General features: G+C 40.7%; 1 protein-coding gene across 1 annotated transcript in view; it reads left to right on the top strand.

The window, feature by feature from the left end:
* The first annotated feature begins 12,738 nt into the window (after window positions 1-12,738).
* Window positions 12,739-20,280, top strand: part of LOC101519324 (cytochrome P450 20A1) — a 72,693-nt gene continuing 65,151 nt past the window's right edge. The window contains exon 1 of the mRNA XM_004576926.3: window positions 12,739-13,010. Within this exon, the coding sequence (XP_004576983.2) occupies window positions 12,939-13,010 (72 nt within the window). The 5' untranslated portion in view covers window positions 12,739-12,938. The remainder of the gene's footprint in view (window positions 13,011-20,280) is intronic.

Raw genomic sequence — 20,280 nt, forward strand, 5'->3', positions numbered from 1 at the left:
CTTTTTCTGTAATTTTTGTTGTTACAGAAGCAGTTTTGTTAGGGCAGAACATACGAGACTCATCCTTCTGGTCAGATTAAATAGCATTGGAGTGTTCCAGATGCGGTGCAATCATAAATGCAAGTGTATATACTTGGTTGATTCATAGTGAGCTAGCTCAAAATGGAGAATGACTTGTTTTTTGAAATTACTTGGAAATTGTGCTGCTACTTAAATATTTAAAAATTCAGAAAGTTGTATATTTATCTTAAAATATTCCTTCTCGTTTATTCTACTGGAATTGAACATGGGAAAGATAATACTAATTCTTATTTATAACTAAATATTGACTGTGCAATTGAGACTCAGTGGATATGTATATGCCAAAAAAGTTTGAAGTTGAACAAGTTAAGACTAAATAAATATGTAAATAATATTGATTACTATTCTTATAATGACATCACTGTTAGTTTGGTGCAATACATTCTTTCTTCATTCTTTAAAATTAAATATTGTAAGATTATCTTTTATTTGTTACTTTGTGATATAGTAGAAAATTCAATGTGTATATGAGCTAATGCTTGATGTGATTTGTTTTTGTATAGCATGATTGAAAAAATTAATTGAAAATTTTGCACTTTTTTAATCCTTTGGAGATTTGTATTCTAAGAGTTTCAAATGTGCATTTATTTTGTACATAATAAATTAGCTTTGTATATGAAAATGGGTTTGAATCAGATAAAAACTTTATTACTTTCATCATCTGAAGTAAGTCTTATTTGAGTAGACAAAAGTCTGAATATTGTATTTCTTAAGCAGAAAATTGATGGTTTATTTCTGATATGACAGAATTTCTTCCATACCTCTTTGTCACAAGGTTATTTTAACTGACCTCTTTGAGTCATAAACAATGACATTTCAAAAAGTCTGGAGAATAGAGTTAAATGGTAAGTTTATTTTGGTGCAAAAAATTTTGAGATCTATGCATATAAGAAGTCTTCAAAAGGTCATGGAAAATGTGCATTAGGACAAAACTGCATAGATTTCAAAATTGTTGATACCTGGATAACTTTACCTTTTTTTTCACATTTTACATTTTATTATTATTATCATTTTATGATTCGGTTCCACAGGCTCCTGGTATTTCCCTTATCCTAGCCCCAATCCCCCCCCATTTCGTTACTAATGCATAGTTCTTAATACACAGTCATATGTCCATCATTGTGGGTATGGACAATGGCAGAGTCCAGCATCCTATTGTCAAGATATAGTAAACAGTTTCATTGGGAGTCCATCTTTGTCTGGAAGTAGAAAGTCATACTACATTGCATCCTCACATCTGGATATGTTAGTCTTCATTTCACCCCTCAAATGAAAAGTCATAATACAAAATCAACAATAGAAAGAAAGATAGCAATTCACAATGCCATGAGTTTAAGTAACATGTTACTAGATATGACAGTCTCCATTACACAGCTACTATACATCCCCTTAAATGAAAAGCCACAAAACAAAATCAACATCGGAAAGAAAAAAGAAATTAACAACACCAAGAAGTTAAATGACATGCTACTAAATGACTAACATGTAGCTGAAAAAAAGAAAATCAAGAACCTTCTTGCAGAAAATGATGCTACTGTATGATCTATGAGTCTTTGAAGAATTTAATCAGAAGAAAGTGTTTTGAAGAGATGAAACTAATTGAAAACATCAAAACCCATGTGATACAGTTTCCACTGATTTTTGTTGGTGAAATGTGTCTCTTCTAAACAACAAATACATGGGTTTTGTTTATTTAATCCAGTCTACTAATCTATGATGTTTGATTGAGCTTAAGCTATTTACATTCAGGGTTAATATGTATGGGTAGTACTTTGGTCCTGTCATTTTAGGAATGGGTTGTTCATTGGTTTAGTCTTCTGTTGTCATTTTACTGGGATGTTCTTTCCATTTGCCTTTAGTTTTGTTTGGTGTTATTCCTCTTCTCTGTCAAGAGAACATCTTTAAGTATCATTTGTAGGGCAGGTTTGGTAGAGGCATATTCTTTTAGCTTTTCTTTACTGTGAAAGAATTTTATTTCATTTTCAAAGACAAAGCTTTGCTGGATATGTTATCCTAGGCTGAAAATTTTTTTTCTTTTAGAATCTGGAATATGTCACTCCATTCTCTTCTTGCCTGTAGAGTTTCCTGTGAGAGATCTCCTGTGAGGGATCTCCTGGAGATCCAGGAGGGGCACAGAACTCCCAACAGGCCTGATCAAAAGCAATCTTCACCAAGACACATCATCAAGCTCTCTTCAATTGAACACAAGGAAAAGATCCTTAAATGTGCTTGTGAAAAAAATCAATTGACATATAAGGAATGCCAATTAAACTCACAGGATATCTCTCACAGGAAACTTTACCTTTTAATTCCATCTTTCCTTTCATTTATTGAATCCCTTATATAATGGTGCAGTTAGCTATTCATTTTAAAACTACCACAAAATAAATCTACATTTTTATCTCATAATAAAAAGTCATGTGCCATAGTCAGTATTTATGATTAAAGAAATAATACATTAGTCGGAGGGTTCTTTTTTTAAACATTGTCTATATAGTCTTTTTGTCCATCAGCTTTTCACATTATACATTCTTTTTTGTTAAGGCTATTAGAACCTAACCAGCAATAAGACATAATTTACATTGTGCTCCACGTTCTTGCTTTTAATTTTGTCTCTAGATTCAGATTAGTAGGACAACAGAAATGAGGCCTACCCTGTGTCTTGCATCATCCATCCACTATCCAACACCTTCCTTCAGATGCTTCATCAGACTTGGACACTGGGTGCATCAGTCATCTGGTAAGATTCTCGGTCATTAGACAGTCAAAACTCAATTACTTACAGGCTTCAGTAAGACTGCCTTCCATTCATAAAGTAAGTCCATGACATCACACAGCTGTCAAATAGACACATGATAATCAAGCTCTCTTCAAACTAACCTAAGGAAAAGATCCTTAAATGTGCTTGTGAAAAAAATCAAGTGACTTATAGTGGAACTCCAATCAAGCTCACAGCTGACCTCTCAGAGGAAACACTACAGGCCAGAAGGGAATGGAGTGGCATATTCTGGATTCTAAAAAAAGAAACATTTTCAGCCCAGAATAACATATCCAGCAAAGTTTTCCTTTGGGTTTGTAAAGGACATAAAATTCTTCCAAAATAAAGAAAAAATCAAAGAATTCGCCTCTTCTAAACCTGCCCTACAAATGATACTCAAAGATGTTCTCTTGACAGAGGAATAACACCCACCAAACCAAAGGCATATGTGAAGAATATCCCAGTAAAATAACAGAAGACTAAGTCAATTAACAACCCATTGCTAAAACAACAGGACAAAATTACCAGCCATACATATTAACCCTGAATGTAAATAGCTTAAACTCATCACTCAAACATCACAGTTAGTAGACTGGATTGAAAAACAAAACCCATCTATTTATTGCCTATAGGAGACACATTTCACCAACAAAGGTCAGCAGAAACTCTATCTCATGGATTTTGATTTTCTTGGTAGTTTCACCTCTTCAAACCACTTTCTTCATTAATTTCAGTGACTCACAGATCATACAGTAGCATCATTTTCTTCAAGATGGTTCTTGATTTTCTTTTTCATTTCTTCAGCAACACATTAGTCATTCAGTAGCATGTTATTTAATTTCCTAGTGTTGTTAATTTCTTTCTTCCTGTTGTTGATTATGTTTTGTGGCTTTTCATTTAAGGGGATGTATAGTAACTCTGTCATGGAGACTCTCATATCCAGATGTGAGGATATAGTGCAGCATGCATCTTTACTTCCAGACAAAGATGGACTGCTAATTAAACTGTTTACTATATCTTGACAATAGGATGCTGGACTCTCTGCCATTGTCCATGTCCGCAATGATGGACATATGTCTATGTATGAAGAACTATAGTGATATAGTGGAACTCAGTGAGAGGGAGAGGGAATTGGGGAAGGGATAAGGGAAATCCCAGGGCCTATGAAACTGTATCATAAAATAACAAAATGAAGTAAAACAAAACAACAAACAAAAACCAGCACCACTTCTTATTTCCAAGGTACCAGTTTTGTTTTGTTCCCATGATATTCAAACAACCTTGTTTGTCTTCTGTTTTTAAAAGACTACTGATGCCTTGGAAACTCAGCCCCATCCACACCACGTGTCCTCTTTCAGGCCATTTCCCATCTGCTTCTAAACTGCCCAAATATGCTCATTCAACAGGAATCCTTCAGTCCTACAGTGTTCTGGTAAACAAAAGATAGAGATACATGATTTTAGCATATGGTTTACAGAAATTACATAGGAATGGAATGAGACATAAAGTATACTTTATTCACAGTGGTAAGGTAAAGAAACTGTGAACAGATACAAAGGAAATATCCAAACAATCTCCTTGAGAAATCACACCATAGAAATTACTGAAATAGACATTGATCGCTCATTCGCTTCCCACAACTGCTTCACAGCCAGCTTCATCAGGCCCACATAACCTACTCCTGTGACTTCCTATGTCCCACCTATTCAGCTAGCACTATATAACACGTTCTTCATTTCATCTTCACCTCAGAAACGGTCATTTTGATCCTCGTGTTAGATGTAGCAAGCGGCTTTCCAAGAGCAAGCAAATGATACTCAAAGATGTTCTCTTGACAGAGAAAAGGAAAAGCAACTACTAAAAGCAGAAGCAAATGTGGAGAACAATCCCAGTAAAAGGCCAACAGAAGACTAAATCAAAGAACATCTCATTGCTAAATGCTAAAATGACAGGACCAAACTGCCACCTATCCATATTAACATTGAATGTAAATGGCTTAAGCTCATCAAATGCCATAGATTAGAGGATTTGATTAAAACACAAAACCCATATCTACTGCTTACAGGAGACACCTTTCACCAACAAAAAGGAAACAAAACAAAAGGATGGAAAAAGGTATTCTGAGCTAATGGTAAGGAAAAACATGCAGATGTATCCATTCTTATATCAGATGATATAGGCTTTGATGTGAAAACCATTAAAAGAGATAAAGACACCACATAATGATCAAAGGATCCTTTCAACAAGAAGAGATCCTCATAATAAATGTATATGCCCCAAATGGCAAGGCATCTAGCTACGTGAAACAAATATTAATGAGTTTAAAGGGAGAAATAAACTCCAATATAATAATCGTGGGGGTCTTTAATACCCCTTTAACATCAGAGGACAAATCAATGAGACAGAAACTCGGCTAAGAAGCAACATAACTCACCCAAACACTGGAGCAAATGGACTTAGTTGATATCTACAGAACCTTCCATCCTACAGACAGTGAATACACTTTTTTTTTCATCAGTACATGGAGCCTCCTCAAGAATTGATCATGTTATAGTCCACAAAACAAGCCTTAGCAAATTTTAAAATATCGAAATTATACCATGCATCTTCTCAGACCATCATGGGGTAAAACTAGAGACCAAGAAGTCAAAACATGCAAATATATGGAGACATGCAAATATATGGAGACTGGATAATATGCTACTAAATCAGTGGGTTAGCAAGGATAACAAAGGGGAAGTATAAAAATTGCTTGAAACAAATGAAGGCATCAACACACAAATCAAAACTTAAGGAACACAATCAAGGCAATGTTCAGAGGAAAGTTCATCTCAACCAATGCTTATGTTAAGACATTAGAAAAGCACCAATAAAATGAGCTAACCTTACAGTTGAAGAAACTAGAAAAACAACAGCAAAGCAATCCCAAGATTACCAGGAAAAAAGCAATAACCAAAATAAGGGAGGAAATAAACCAAATAGAGACCAAAAAAACAATATATAAGATCAATGAATCAAAGAGTTGGTTATTTGAGAAAATAAACAAAATAGGTTCCCCACCAGCACAACTAATCAAAAAAGGAGGGAAAAGGTATGCATCAATAACACCAGAGATGAGAAAGGAAATATAACAGATACCTGAGACATACACATAATTATTAGGAACTATTACAAGTAACAAAAGACCTAGAAGAGATGGATAGGTTTTTGGACACATGCAATCCACCAAAATTGACTCAAGAAATTAATAATCTAAATAGACCTATAACATGGACTGAGATTGAATCAGTAATTAAAGCACTCCATACCAAGAGAACTCCTGGACCAGATGGCTTTGCTGCTGAATCCTACCAAACATTTCAAAAATAATTTACCCCAATTCTCCATAAGCTTTTCCAAACAATAAAGAGAGACAATCTTTCCAAACTCTTTTTATGAAGCCACTATCACCTTACTACCAAAGCCAGACAGAGAAACAACAGAAAAAAGGACTACAGACCAATATTCTTGATGAATATAAACACAAAGATCCTCAACAAAATACTAGCCAACAGGATCCAACAGCACATAAGGCAGATGATTCACCCAGACCAGGTGGGATTCAACCCAGGCATGCAAAGATGGTTCAACATTCTCAAATCAATAAATGTGATACATACATCACATCAACAAATTGAAAAATAAAAATCATAAGATCATCTCAATAGATGCAGAGAAGGCATTTTACAAATTCTAATACTGCTTCATGCTGAAAACTTTAAGCAAGATAGGCATAGAATGAACATTCTGTAACACAAAGTGATATATGAAAAACCCAATGGCAGCCTCATTCTGAATGGAGAAAGATTTGAAGCTTTTCCTCTGAAATCTGAAGCCAGACAGGATGTCCACTCTCCCTACAACTCATCAATATAGTATTGGAAATCCTTGCTAGAGCTATTAGGTAAGAAAAAGAAATTCAAATTGGAAAATAGGAATTGAAATTATCTCTATTTGCAGATGACATGATTCTCTGCATAGGAGAACCAAAATACTCAGTCAAAAGACTATTGGAACTCATAAGAGACTTTGGCAGGGTAACAGGATACAAAATTAATGAACACAAATCAGTGGTGCTAAAATACAGAAATAACACCATGGCTGAGAAATTGTAAGTACAGTTTCCTTTAAATGAGTGGAGAGGAATCTTAAATACCTAGGAATTAAACTGACTAAATATGTGGAAGAGCTATATGATGAAAACTACAAAACATAAAAAAAAGAAGGAAATAGAAGAAGACATTGATAAGTAGAGAAACTTGCGATGTCCTGGATTGGCAGGATCAACATCATCAAAATGTCCATATTACCAAAAGTAATATACAAATTCAACACAATCCCAATCAAAATCCCAACAATATTCTTCCTAGAAATAGAAAAGAAGATACTAAAGTTCATGTGGAATCACAAGAAACCATGAATAGCCAAAGCTATCCTGAGGAATAACAATCAAACAGGAGGAATCACAATTCCAGACCTCAAGACATGCTGCAACAGTGATCATCAAAATAGTCTAGTACCAGTACAGAAACAGAGAAGATCAATGGAATAGAATAGAAACACCAGAATGTAGCCCACAAATGCATACATAGGCAGTGAATCTTTGACCAAAAAAAAAAAAAAAAAAAAAAAAAAAAAAAAACCACCTGAAAACAACCCAGGGAAAAAGCCTGCTTTCTTCAACAAATGCTATTGGACAACTGGATGGCAGCTTGCAGAATTAAGAAGCAAGACCGTTACCTGTCACATAATACAAAAATCAGCTCTAAAAAGATCAAAGACCTAAATCTACAACTAGAAACCATCAAACTATTAAAGGAAAGCATATGAAGCACTCTACAAGAAATAGGAATGGGGAAAGACTTCTTGGAAAAGACACCAAAAGCTCAGGCAGTCAAAGATAAAATGAACAAATGTAACTACATCAAATTAAAAATCTTTTGTACAGCAAAGGAAACAACAAAATGAAGAAGAAGCCAACAGAATGTGAGAAAATCTTTGCACACTACACAACTGCTAGGGTACTAATATCCAGGATTTAGAAAGAGCTTCAGAAATCCAAGAACAGTATTACCAAAAGAAAAAAAAAAACCCTGTGAAAAAATGGACAAACAAATTGAACATTTTTCAAAAGGATTAGATTCTTAGGCTTCCTAGCTGACAGGAAGATAGAAATGAAAACCACATTGCAGTTCCACCTAACTCCAGTGAGGTTGGCCAACATTCAGAACTCAACTAACAACACCTGCTGGTGTGGATGTGGGGAGAAAAGTACCCTCCTTCACTGCTGGTGGGAGTGTAGGCTAATACAACCACTATGCAAATCAGTATGGAGAGTGCTTAGAGAATTGCAAATAAACCTGCCATATGACCGAGCTATCCTGCTCCTAGGAATATATCCAAAGGAAATGAAAACTGCATAGGAGAAGGAGATCTGTAATCGTATATTTGCAGCATTACAAAGTACAGTAGTAAAGACATGGAAGCAATCCAGTTGCCCATCCAAAGAGGAGTGGTTAAAGAAACTGTGGTATATCTACTCCATGAAATATTACTCAGCCATTAAAAAGAATGAAATTATACCATTTCCAACTAGATGGTTCCAACTAGAGACTATTATGCTCAGTGAAATTAGTCAGTCCCAAAAGGACAAATATCATAGGTTCTCTCTGATATAAGGCAGCAATCATGCAGATTGTAAGGTTAATAGCCCATTCCATACTGTTTTTTGGGGCTGCATCTCATGTGTTTGATGTTTTTTGTTTTGTTTTGTTTTCATTTTATTTTCTTCCAAATAGTTTTTCTCTTTTCAAATTCATTGCTGGCTCATGGAATGTATGGTGGCATCATTTTCCCATGAAGCATTTGTGTTTTCTTTTCCCAGGTTGTTCAGTTATTCAGTGGCGCATTTTTCGACTCCATGGTGCTGCAAATTTTGTTGTTTTAACTTCATACCTGTTGTTGACTTTGTTTTGTGGCTTCTTATTTAAAGGAATGTATACTTACAGCGAAATAGAGACTATCATATTCAGATGTGAAGATATAATGCAATATGCATCCCTACTTCCAAATCAAAGAAGGGCTTCTAATAAAACTGTTGGACATATCTAGACAATGGAATCCTGGACTGTCTGACGTTGTCTGTACCAGCAATGTCATAGCACTCTTAAATAACAGACTGATGGACTTGTGGCTGCTTATGAAAGACTATACTATTATACTAGTATAGGGAAAATCACTCAGGGGGTAGGAATATAGGGTGGGAAGGGAGAAATCCCAGACTCAAGGAATCGTACCATAAAATTCAAAATTTAAAAAAATTAATAAAAAAAATTGTGGTGTTGCAAGTTAAACTGCTTCTTACAATGCTATTATCCCATAATGATGTACCAATTCAGATCCCAGTTGCTTTACTTCCCATGCAGCTCCCTGCTCATGTACCTGAGAGAGAGAGAGCAGCAGAGGATATAGCCCAAGTACTTGGCCACTGCCACATGTAAGAGACCCAGATAGAGTTTGATTCCGCCAGGTTTTGGTTAATGAACTAGTTGATGGAAAATAAATCTCTCCCTGTCAATTTTTTTTCGAAATGTGTCTGAGTATAAACTAGTAATAACTTGAAATTCATAACACAATTTTCAAAAGCACTTAAAATGTGAAACTTAAAAGTAAATGTAATAAAATACAGCAGGGTACATATTCTGAAATCTAGAAAGCCTTTGTTGAGAGCAAATGCAAACAAATTTGAAGAAAATGAAGACTTGGTTGTCCAGTTTTAAAAGGTTTATTTATTTTTATTGCAAAGCCAGATCTATACAAAGAGGAGGAGGAGACAGAGAGAAATATCTTCCTGTCCAAGGATTCACTCCCCAAATGACCACAATGGCTGGTGCTGCACCAATCCAAAGCCAGGAGCCAAGATCCTCTTCCACATCTCCCATGTGGGTGCAGGGCCCCAAGGTTTTGGGCCGTCCTCGACTACTTTCCCAGGTCACAAGCAGGAAGCTGGATGGGCAGGAGGGCTGCCGGGATTAAAACTGGCATCCAGATGGGATCCTGGCGCATTCAAGGTGAGGACTTTAGCCGTTAGGTCATGGTGCCAGGCCCTGGTTCTACATTTTATATGCAAATGCTATGGACCCAGAATGGCCCAAAGAATTTTCAAAAACAAGAACAGAATTTGAGGATTTAAACACTTGAATTTCAAAAACTTGTATAGAGCTGCAATAACCCCAGAAGAAAACAGAAGCCCTTTAGATACCTGTACATGTACTGAGTCCCTGGGTGTTAATGGGCCAGTGTAATCCTATGGGAGATGAACAGTTCTTCAACAAGTGGTGCTGGAACTGGTTGTTCATGTGGAATACAATGATCTCTCACCCTCACTCTACAAATTAATTGAAATGATTTTTAGACCAAAATTTCAGTGAGGAAGTATTCTCCATGCTATTCTATGTTGTCCTTGTCCCCTCACCCCTTGGAAGCCCTATTTGCATGTATTTCCCCTAAGAACTGAACTGGCAGTTCCCCCCTCTACCTGTAATAATTCTTTTTAGTCAAAACATGAGCGGAAATGGAAATTCTCTAAGATTACAGGGACTTGCTTGTGAAGTGACTGTCCCAAGAGAAATCTGAAAGACTCTTACATGGAGAGAATGGTTTCTTCAGAGCGGAGAGCTTTGTGAAGTTTTGGGATTTCAAGTCTGTCTGTCTTGAACCGAGCATCCTGATCTCAGGGTCCTATTCTCAGTGCCATAACAGAATAAAAGTCTTGCAAAGGTGGTGTTTTTAGCTGGTATTGTAACTCCACAACCGGTACCATTCGATTCAGAAGCCTGACACAGCTCTTTAGTAGGTGTTCTATAGCTGCCCCTGCTTAAGGGATTCTTTTGAAACTACAGTGGAAGCCTTCTGTCAGGAGTTCAAGTTCAAGGTCTTTTTTTTTTTAAGATTTATTTTTATTACAAAGTCAGATATACAGAGAGGAGGAGAGACAGAGAGGAAGATCTTCCCTCCGATGATTCACTCCCCAAGTGAGCCGCAACAGGCCAGTGCGCGCCCATCCGATGCCGGGAACCAGGAACCTCTTTCAGGTCTCCCACGCGGGTGCAGGGTCCCAATGCATTGGGCCGTCCTCGACTGCTTTCCCAGGCCACAAGCAGGAAGCTGGATAGAAAGTGGAGCTGCTGGGATTAGAACCGGTGCCCATATGGGATCCCGGGGCGTTCAAGGCGAGGACTTTAGCCGCTAGGCCACTGCGCCGGGCCCAAGTTCAAGGTCTTAAATTTGGCTTTTCCCCCTTATACAAGGCTCTCTAATGCAATCAGAAACAGCAATCCACCCCCCACAGTCTTTTTTTTTTTAACTTCATAGTGAAACATTTATTGTAAGACTAGAAATATTTCTCTTCCTTATAGTTATGCACATATTAAAATATGCATCTATATCCCATATAACTGAGACATGGCCTAAATGGTCCTCATTTATGATCTTGTCTGATTGTGGATGAAGGGTATATTTTCTTCTTTTTTTTTTGTTTTATATTTTATTTATTTTTATTTATTTTTATTATATTTTTGACAATCTTTACATAGTTAATTACGGTGAAAAGGTTCAAGGGCTATAGGGAAGTAGGTAAGACTATTATTTCCTTATTGTTTCCTTCATGTATCTGGGGTAAAGAGGGATATTAAGGGAGAAGCCCCATCCAGTTTCCCACCCACCCCAAGTCCCGGATGTGGCGCATGCTCTGAGATACTTGCTCAAGTGGTTTTGATAGTTCACCAGTTATGAATCGCTGCCAGTCTCGCCACTCCAAGCACGATGTGGTCGTTGAAGAATCCACTGATTGACATAGTCCATCATAGTCTCCACTGTCTTCCACTGTTCCTTGACTACCCGTAGGCCACCACTGGTGACGATCAAAATAATCTTATTGCCATTGCATGCCTCAAACTCTTAAGAGTAGACCTGCTCAGAGGTTGTCATACCTTGTGTCTATTCAAGTCTGAGCTGAGGAAGGTTCAGTAGACTTGAATGGGTTAAGGGAATCCATGAGACATTGGAATACCTGGAGATTAGCAACACAGAAAGCCATTGTCACTGCAAGGACAGAAAATAGGACTCCTGCTCAGGAAGGACTGGACGTGGCAGGCAGAGCCCCTAAGGGTGCAATGTTGGCTGGTTGGAGCTGGAGCTCCTGCTGGGGGTTTCAGTGTTGGGGGCATTTAGGGTGCCAGCCAGCAGGACAAAGCCATTCCTGTCTCGCTTGGCAGGTCTCTGCCTCCTAAATAAGTCATTTATGAAAAAGACTGATTTTTATTGGAAAGATCTACAGAGAAGTCATTTTCTAAGTGCTATCTCTGCCACATGAAATATTAAGTGCTGCCAAAAGATGAGGCCTTCGCAGTTCTTGCTTATGTAACATTTCTCACATCAGTTCTAGAATGCAGTCTGGAGTGATTTCTCTTGCTGAAATCTCCGACGTTCCTGACATTTTGTGTTACCAACGTTAGAAAAATCTACACATAGCTTCTCAGGCCGCTTTCCATCAACCCTGTCAAAACTCCTGAGTCATGGGTAACTACACAAGTGTGTGTCCTCGGCGGTCTTTGCCCCCAAACTAAGGCAAAGTGAGCAAGTTAAAGGGTCGCTTAGATTTGAGGGGAAATGGTGTCCACGCGGCCACCTTGCAAAGGCTTGGATGAACCTGTTCGGGTGGAGTTAGACAACTCCCACTATATCTTAGAAGCCTGTTCTTGGCTCTCGCCAGCAACTCCGACCCTCAGGTGGCGGGCGCCTTCGCAAATCCCGTCAGTGCACAGCCCTCCTCGGGACGGAAGCTCGCGTTCCTCGGCCTCAGCCGCCTCAGGCAGCGCACCCGGCCCCGCTGCTCGGCGATCCATTGCTCTCCCCGCAGGGCCGCGGCCCTCCCTCGGTCACGCCCCGCGGCGGCCCCTTCGCTGGCCTCCGCCCACACGCTCCTTCCTCAGGTCGCGCCAGGCGGAGGCGCGGCTGCCCGAGCGCTGGTGCCCAGACGTGGCTCCCGGGCGGAAGGAACATGTTGGATTTCGCCATCTTCGCCGTCACCTTCTTGTTGGCATTGGTGGGAGCCGTGCTCTACCTCTACCCGGTAATTGCCTGCGCGGCCCTCAGGGGGACTCCGGCCGCCGCCGCTCCGGCCTGCGGTTCGCGAAGGGCTCTCCGCGGGCCCCGAGGGGGCGGGCCTGAGAGGACGCGGGGACCGCCGATGGGGCCACGTGAACGGCCGGCGCGGCGCCGGGTGCAGCGTCGGGCGGGTTCGGTCTGCTCCCGGCCGGCTTCACGCGTGGACTGGGCTCTGGCAAGGCGCCTTCCAAGTTATTTGAGTTGGCTTTTTGGCCAGAAGTCGCCCTCGGCCACACCCGTATTCCGTTTGCTCCTATGTCAGGGAGGAGACGCGCCTTCTGTGGTCTGCTTAGTGACTCTTGTGGACTCGGGTGGTCTGGGTGCTGGAGTCACGCGCCGCAACCCTTGGGGGCTTCTGTCCCAGTGCCTCCTGCCTTTCTCCTCCCCAGCCTGGTGCGAGGCTGGGGAGGTGGAGAGAGAAAAGTTTTAGATATTCTGGGCTTGTTAATTTTAAAGGAGGCTGAACAAGAAGTAAGGGTTCGTTTGAACCGAGACCTCTAGAGGCTGGAGGTGCACGCGGTACAGATCAGTCTGGAAAAGGAACGTTGCAGGCATAGGGTACAGCAAATGCCAACCTTCGGAAGGAAACTTGCTTCCGCGGCGGGCCTGCAAACAGACCAAGAGAGAGACCAGTGGGCCCGAAAGTCAGCGGGTTGGGGATGAAGGACGCAGTCTAAGTGACCTGTGAGAGGCTGAATGACACTTTAAGGGAATTACAGTTGAATTTGATAAGGTTTTTGAAGAACAGCCGGGCTGGTGTATTAATAGACCGGGCAGATATTTGAGGCAGTGGTTAAGACCATTTGGAATACCTGTGCCCCAAATGGGTTCTGGTTCCAGTACCTCTTCAAATTCTAGGCAGTGATGATGGCTCAGGTTGGTGGGTCTCTGCCTGCCCTGTGAGATGGGGTTCTCCTTTCCTGGCTTCCAACAGGCGCAGCCCCAGCTGTTGCAGCAAGTTGGAGAGCAAACCAGCTCATAGGAGGTTCCTCTCTGCCTAGACTTTTTTTTTTTTTTGTGAAGACAGAGCCAATGGGATTCCCCAATTGCTGTGTGTGCAATATGAGACAGACATCAAGGAAAACATCAGAATTTTTTTGCCCAACAGATAAAAGCATTGACTACAAAGAAAACCGGGGGTTTAGTTATGTGCCTTTGTTATTTGGGGGATAATTAGTAGAGATTAGGAGCTGGTTTGGGGCCTGCCAGGTTTGAGATGTCAGATATTCAAGCGAGTGTTAGGAAGATAATTGGGTATGTACATCAAGTTAAAAAGGAAAGTCCAAGCTGGAGATAGTAATTGGGAGCTCTCTCAGTGTATGGATGGCATTTAAAGCATGCTGCAAACTTTTAGAAAAATCAATTACTGGACAGAAGAAATGCAAGATCCAAATCCTGTACTCTGCAATATTTAGAGGTGAGGCACAGTAGCCAGTGAAGGATGCTAAGAAGGAGCAGCTAGCTACATGGAAGGAAGACAGTTGTGTTTAAAAATGTACTTATTTTATTTTAAAGGAAGAGAAAGACAATTTGAAGGCTTAGTCACTCCCTAAATGCATGCAGCAGCTGGAGCTCTGCCAGACTAAAGCTGGGGATTCCATCTTTAACCAACCTAGATCTTCCTTAGACGGGGACAGGGAACCAACCACTTGAGTCACCTGCTGCCTCTTGGGGTGCACAGTAGCAGAGACCTGGAATTTGGAACAGAGTAAGAACTCCAGCCCAGGACTCCATTATGGGATGTGGGCATCCCAAGCGGTGTTTCAGGTGCTGTGCCAAACGCCCACCCTGTTTAGAACAATTGGCTAAGTAGGATGTTGCGGACTTGTCCTGGAAGATAGGCCTGAGAGTTGAGGAGCAATGTTGAGTGGCTGTCAGTGGAATGTTGTGATAAACAGAAGGTGGGTTTAGAGTAGAGTTGTCAAGTGTAGATAACTCTTCAAAGGGGGCTCCCACTAGGGAGTGAAATAAGAGAAGGTGAATTGTTTAAGGTGGGAGAAAGGACCAGTGTTGTGTTAATGTGCTGGTCAGGGCTGCCAAGTTCTGAAGAAAAAATTGACTTGTAAGAAATAAAATTATTGGAGCCATTATTTCTCTCTTTCTCTCTCTTTTTTTAAAATGTAAATTTTTTACTTTATTATAAAATCAGATATACAGAGAGAAGGAGAGACAGAGAGGAAGATCTTCCTTCCGATGATTCACTCCCCAAGTGGCCGCAATGGCCGGTGCTGTGCCCATCCGATGCCGGGAACCAGGAACCTCTTCCGGGTCTCCCACGCGGGTGCAGGGTCCCAAAGCTTTGGACCATCCTTTACTGCTTTCCCAGGCCACAAGCAGGGAGCTGGATGGGAAGTGGAGCTGCCGGGATAAGAACCGGCGCCCATATGGGATCCCAGGAGTGTTCAAGGCGAGGACTTTAGCCACTAGGCCATGCTACCGGGCCCTCTCTTTTTTTTTTTTTTTTTATTCATTTACTTGGAAGGCAGAATTACAGAACGAGAGGGAAAGATCTTCCGTTCACTAGTTTATTCCCCAAATGGCCACAGTTGGCCAGGGTTGGGCCAAGTTGAAGCCAGGAGCCAGTAATTTCTTTTGGGTCTGCCATGTGGGTATAGGAGCCCAAATGCTTGGGGTATCTTCTACTGCTTTCCCAGGCACATTAGGAGCAAACTGGATGGGAAGTGAAGCACCTGGGATGAAACAGTGCCCAAATATGGTGTCAATGCTATGAGTGGTGACTTTACCCACTGTGTCCCCATCGACTCCTGAGGCCATTTTTCTTGAATAGGTGGGAGGTGATAGGATCTTGTAGAGAGGGGAGAAGCCTTTTATTGGAAGTTTGGAGAGTCTGCTGAGAATAGTAGAGGAAAGGCAGGCTCCCAGGGTACAAATCTAGGCAGGTGGGGACAGGGCAGTTACTTCTGGTCATTTTGTTTTCAGTAAGTTTATAAGTTATTGGTGAATATAGGGAATTTGAAATGAGAGAAGGAGGGTCCTGCTTGGTGGTGTATTAGGCTGATTCCCTAAGGTTCCAGCATCCCGTAGTGGGCACAGGTTCATGTTCTGGATGCTCCACTTCTGATCCAATTCCCTGCTTATCGCATGGTAAAGCAATGGAGGATGGCCTAAGTCCTGATGAAAGATCTCTTCTGTTACTCCTCCTCTCTGAAAATCTATTTTTCAGATAATAATAAATAAAGTCTTTTAAAAAACAGAAGTAAAGTACTCATCTAGAAAAGAGAGCGAGTGGACCATGGAAACGTGGGGCATATATAGCCCATTTGAGATTTGTGATTTAGAGGTGAAACTGCTTGGTGTGGGTGTGTTTAGCTCTGGCTCTGTGAATTCAGGGGCAGAAGTGACCAAGCGCTTCAGTTTTGCTCAGTGCTTTTGGCAGAACAATCAGGGCAAAAAAGTTGAAGGCATATGCAGATGAGTGGTTATGATGGCAGTCCTTGCGATCCAACTGAGGAGAGTAGAAACAGGCAATTAAATGTGCCTTGGGAATAGGAAGATTTTTTAAAAATTCTGATTATTAAAAACACTGAGAAGGAAAGACAGGAATTTGGGAGAATTGAATGCCTGAAATTAACATTTGGGAGGAGTAGAAGTTACTGGTATTAGTGGAAAACCAAGTCAATAACTGGCAGAGGTAGGGTAAAGATTTGAGTCAGGATTGAGTCAAGATCGAAAGGGTCAGGAAAAGGATCTATTAGAGTAGGAGCCTGGAGCATGAACGAAGACTTAGAAGTGGAAGTAATAGGCTTATCACAAGGAAAAAGTTAATCACGTAGTTCTGAATGTGTTAAGGCAGTGATGGAAGTGAGAACACAGTTACTGATGAAAGTGGCATTCTGTGGGCTTTTGCCAGGTCTGGCCAAGTTCTGAATCTCTCTGAGCATTGTAGCTGTTTTGCGGGTGTAGATGTGGAAAGGCAAGAGAGGTTTTTTAAAGCCGGGTTTTTTAGCTGGGCTTGTGGAGCTCACTCTTCAGTTCTGCCAGGCCAAGTGTGGAGATGACCCTGGAAGCCAGTTTCTCCAGGGGTCCTGGCCTGGCAAGTCTTGCTTTGCTTTCTGATGGAATTGTAGTTGCCAGATCAGAGAAGTGGGGGAAGGGGAGATCAGTGTATTTATTTGCAAAGCAACAGGGCTTACTCATCCATGCCTCTCAGTAGTTGCTTTTTTCAGGTGTTCCAACTGTTCGGTCATGACACAACTTGGTGAAGTTGCCCAGCTATTTAAATATATACCTTGTGGGTTTTTTTCCCCCTTAAGACATCCATTCTGAAGGCTTGTGTGACTCCTCCCCCAGCAGTGCTGTTTACCATCGAACCTGTGCATAGCTCTTGTCTTTTTGCTGTCAACATGGGACATCTTTACAGTTGCCTTCCTTTATTTGTTGAAGTATGTTATTTCTGGTAGCTTTCTAAGGAAGTATACATGAAAAAGTAGGAGACCTTGCTTGTTTGAAAATCCATTAGGGGCCAGCATTGGGTTGTAGCAGGTAAAACCACTGCTTGTGGGCCCGGCGGCATGGCCTAGGGGCTAAAGTCCTCACCTTGAACGCCCCGGGATCCCATATGGGCGCCGGTTCTAGTCCTGGCAGCTTCACTTCCCATCCAGCTCCCTGCTTGTGGCCTGGGAAAGCAGTTGAGGACGGCCCAATGCTTTGGGACCCTGCACCTGTGTGGGAGACCCAGAAGAGGTTCCTGGTTCCCGGCATTGGATCGGTGCGCACCGGCCCATTGCTGCTCACTTGGGGAGTGAAACATCGGATGGAAGATCTTCCTCTCTGTCTCTCCTCCTCTCTGTATATCCGGCTTTCCAATAATAATAATAAGAAAATCTTTAAAAAGAAAAAAAAACACTGCTTGTGATGCTGGCATCCTAAATCGACACCAGTTCATATTCCAGCTGCTTCATTTCTGACTCAGTTCCCTGCTAATGGCCCAGGGAAAGCAGCATAAGATGTCCTAAGTGCTTGAGTCCATCAACCTGTCAGTGAACCACTCTAACAGTGTCACTCTTGAACTTGGTGGAATTGTTCACCGCTAGTGTTTTCTGCTCCCTCTCACGTTCTCTTTGCATAGTTCTTTACTTTCATTTTGCTGAGATTCAGGAGGAAAAGAAAATAGATGACTCACCAATTTACCGTATTTGAGAAGAAATCACAAGAATTGTTCAGCCAGTAATAATTTTAGCCTAGTCTAATCTTCCGCCTTCCAGCATCAGCACCAGCACCAGCATCCCGTGTGGGTGCTGGTTCTACTGCAACTGCTCCAATTGCAAATCAACTACCTGCTTGTGGCCTAAGAAAGCAGTGGAGGTTGGCCCAAAGCTTTGGACCCCGGGCCCATGTCAGAAGCCTGGAAGAAGTTCCTGGCTCCTGACTTCAGATCAGCTTAACTCTGGCTGTTGGGGGCCATTTGAGGAGTGAACCAGTGGGTAGAAGATCTCCCTACCTGTAAATCTGCCTTTCAAATGAAAATAAATAAATCTTAAAAAAAATAAAGCTTTGGGCCTGGTGTGATGGCCTAGTGGCTGGAGTCCTCGCCTTGTACGCTCCGGGATCCCATATGTTTGCTGCTTCTAATCCTGGTGGCCTGCTTCCCATCCAGCTCCCTGCTTGTGGACTGGGAAAGCAGTTGACTGTGGCTCAAAACCTTGGGTTCCTGCACCCATGTGAGAGACCCAGAAGAAGCTCCTGGCTTTGGATCACCTCAGCTCTGGCCATTGTGGCCATTTGGGGAATGAACCAGGAGATAGATCTTTCTCTGTAAATCTGACTTTCCAATAAAAATAAATAAATCTTTAAAAAAATAAATAAAGCTGCTTAAAATATAATACTTTTGGCCTATAGAATACAAAATATTTTTATACCTTTGACTCTGTTTTTGAAATACAGGTCAGTCCATACTTTTCCTAGTATTTGTTTTTTTTTTTTTTTTGAATGGTATCTTTTTTTTTTATTAATAAAGCAAACATTTATTAAACTATAATAAAAACATTCCATCAAATTACAAAACCTGAGCAAGAAAAACAAACGGCACATGCTTAACTGTAGTTGACATTCAAATAAAATTTGCATTCCCAAAATATTATACAGTAATTAGAAAATACCAGCCAAAGTAATATTAGGATACTTTCACGTGCGATCTCAACAAATTTGAACAGAAGCAAATTTTAACAAAGGTAAATTTTACAGTGAAACATAGCAGTAGATTAAGGATCTTAACATGTTTATTTTACTGCTATTTGACACTATGATACAAAAATAAGAGGATTTACTTGACATTTTTAATAAATATCTCATGGGCTGTTGAGTGCCTTACTAGTGAAAAGATTTAACTGGCTAATCTCATCAATCCATTTTGTACATTTAGTAAGCATCATCTCTGCCCTACATAACTCTTAATGCAATTCACAGCACACAAATGGTTATCATATTAAATACATAATCAACTCGGACTTCTCAACAACAAGGAAATTAGTAAACCATCAAATGGACTGCTTACCATACACTTTCCTCATAACTAAATAACACACAAAAAAATCAAAATAATATTTGTCATCACTCTAAACTATTGCCAGCAACTGACGGAAACTGCCAATTTGCCATAATTATGTTCACAACATGCTAAATATACTCTGCTGTTACTTCATCCATGAAATGCCAACATGCCTAGAACAGAGAATTTTCACCATCTCTTGCCGTGGGACCTGACTTGCAGCAATCTATATTTAGATCAGAACTCCATGGGCACTTAATGAACTCTACCTTTCCATGTTGGCTTTCTTATATGAGAGAGAATATATGGTATTTATTCTTTTGTGATTGACTCGTTTCGCTGAGCATAATAGTTTCTAGTTGGGACCACCTGGTTTTGAATAGAATAATATCGTTCTTCTTGACAGCTGAATAATATTCCATTGAATAGATGTACCACAATTTTTTTAACCATTCTTCCTTAGACGCACATCTGGTTTGTTTCCATGACATTGCTATTGTGGATTATGCTGCTGTGAATATAGGATTACAGATCCCCTTCTCGTATGCATATTTCACTTCTGTTGGGTATATTCCTAAGAGCGGGATTGCTGGGTCATATGGCAGGTTTATTTGCAATTTTCCAAGCACTCTCCATACTGATTTGCATAGTGGTTGTACTAGCCTACACTCCCACCAGCAGTGAAGGAGGGTACCTTTTTCCCCACATCCACACCAGCATGTGTTGT

The sequence above is a fragment of the Ochotona princeps genome, chromosome 5 (genome assembly GCF_030435755.1).
Source record: "Ochotona princeps isolate mOchPri1 chromosome 5, mOchPri1.hap1, whole genome shotgun sequence".
NCBI classification, from domain to species: Eukaryota; Metazoa; Chordata; class Mammalia; order Lagomorpha; family Ochotonidae; genus Ochotona; species Ochotona princeps.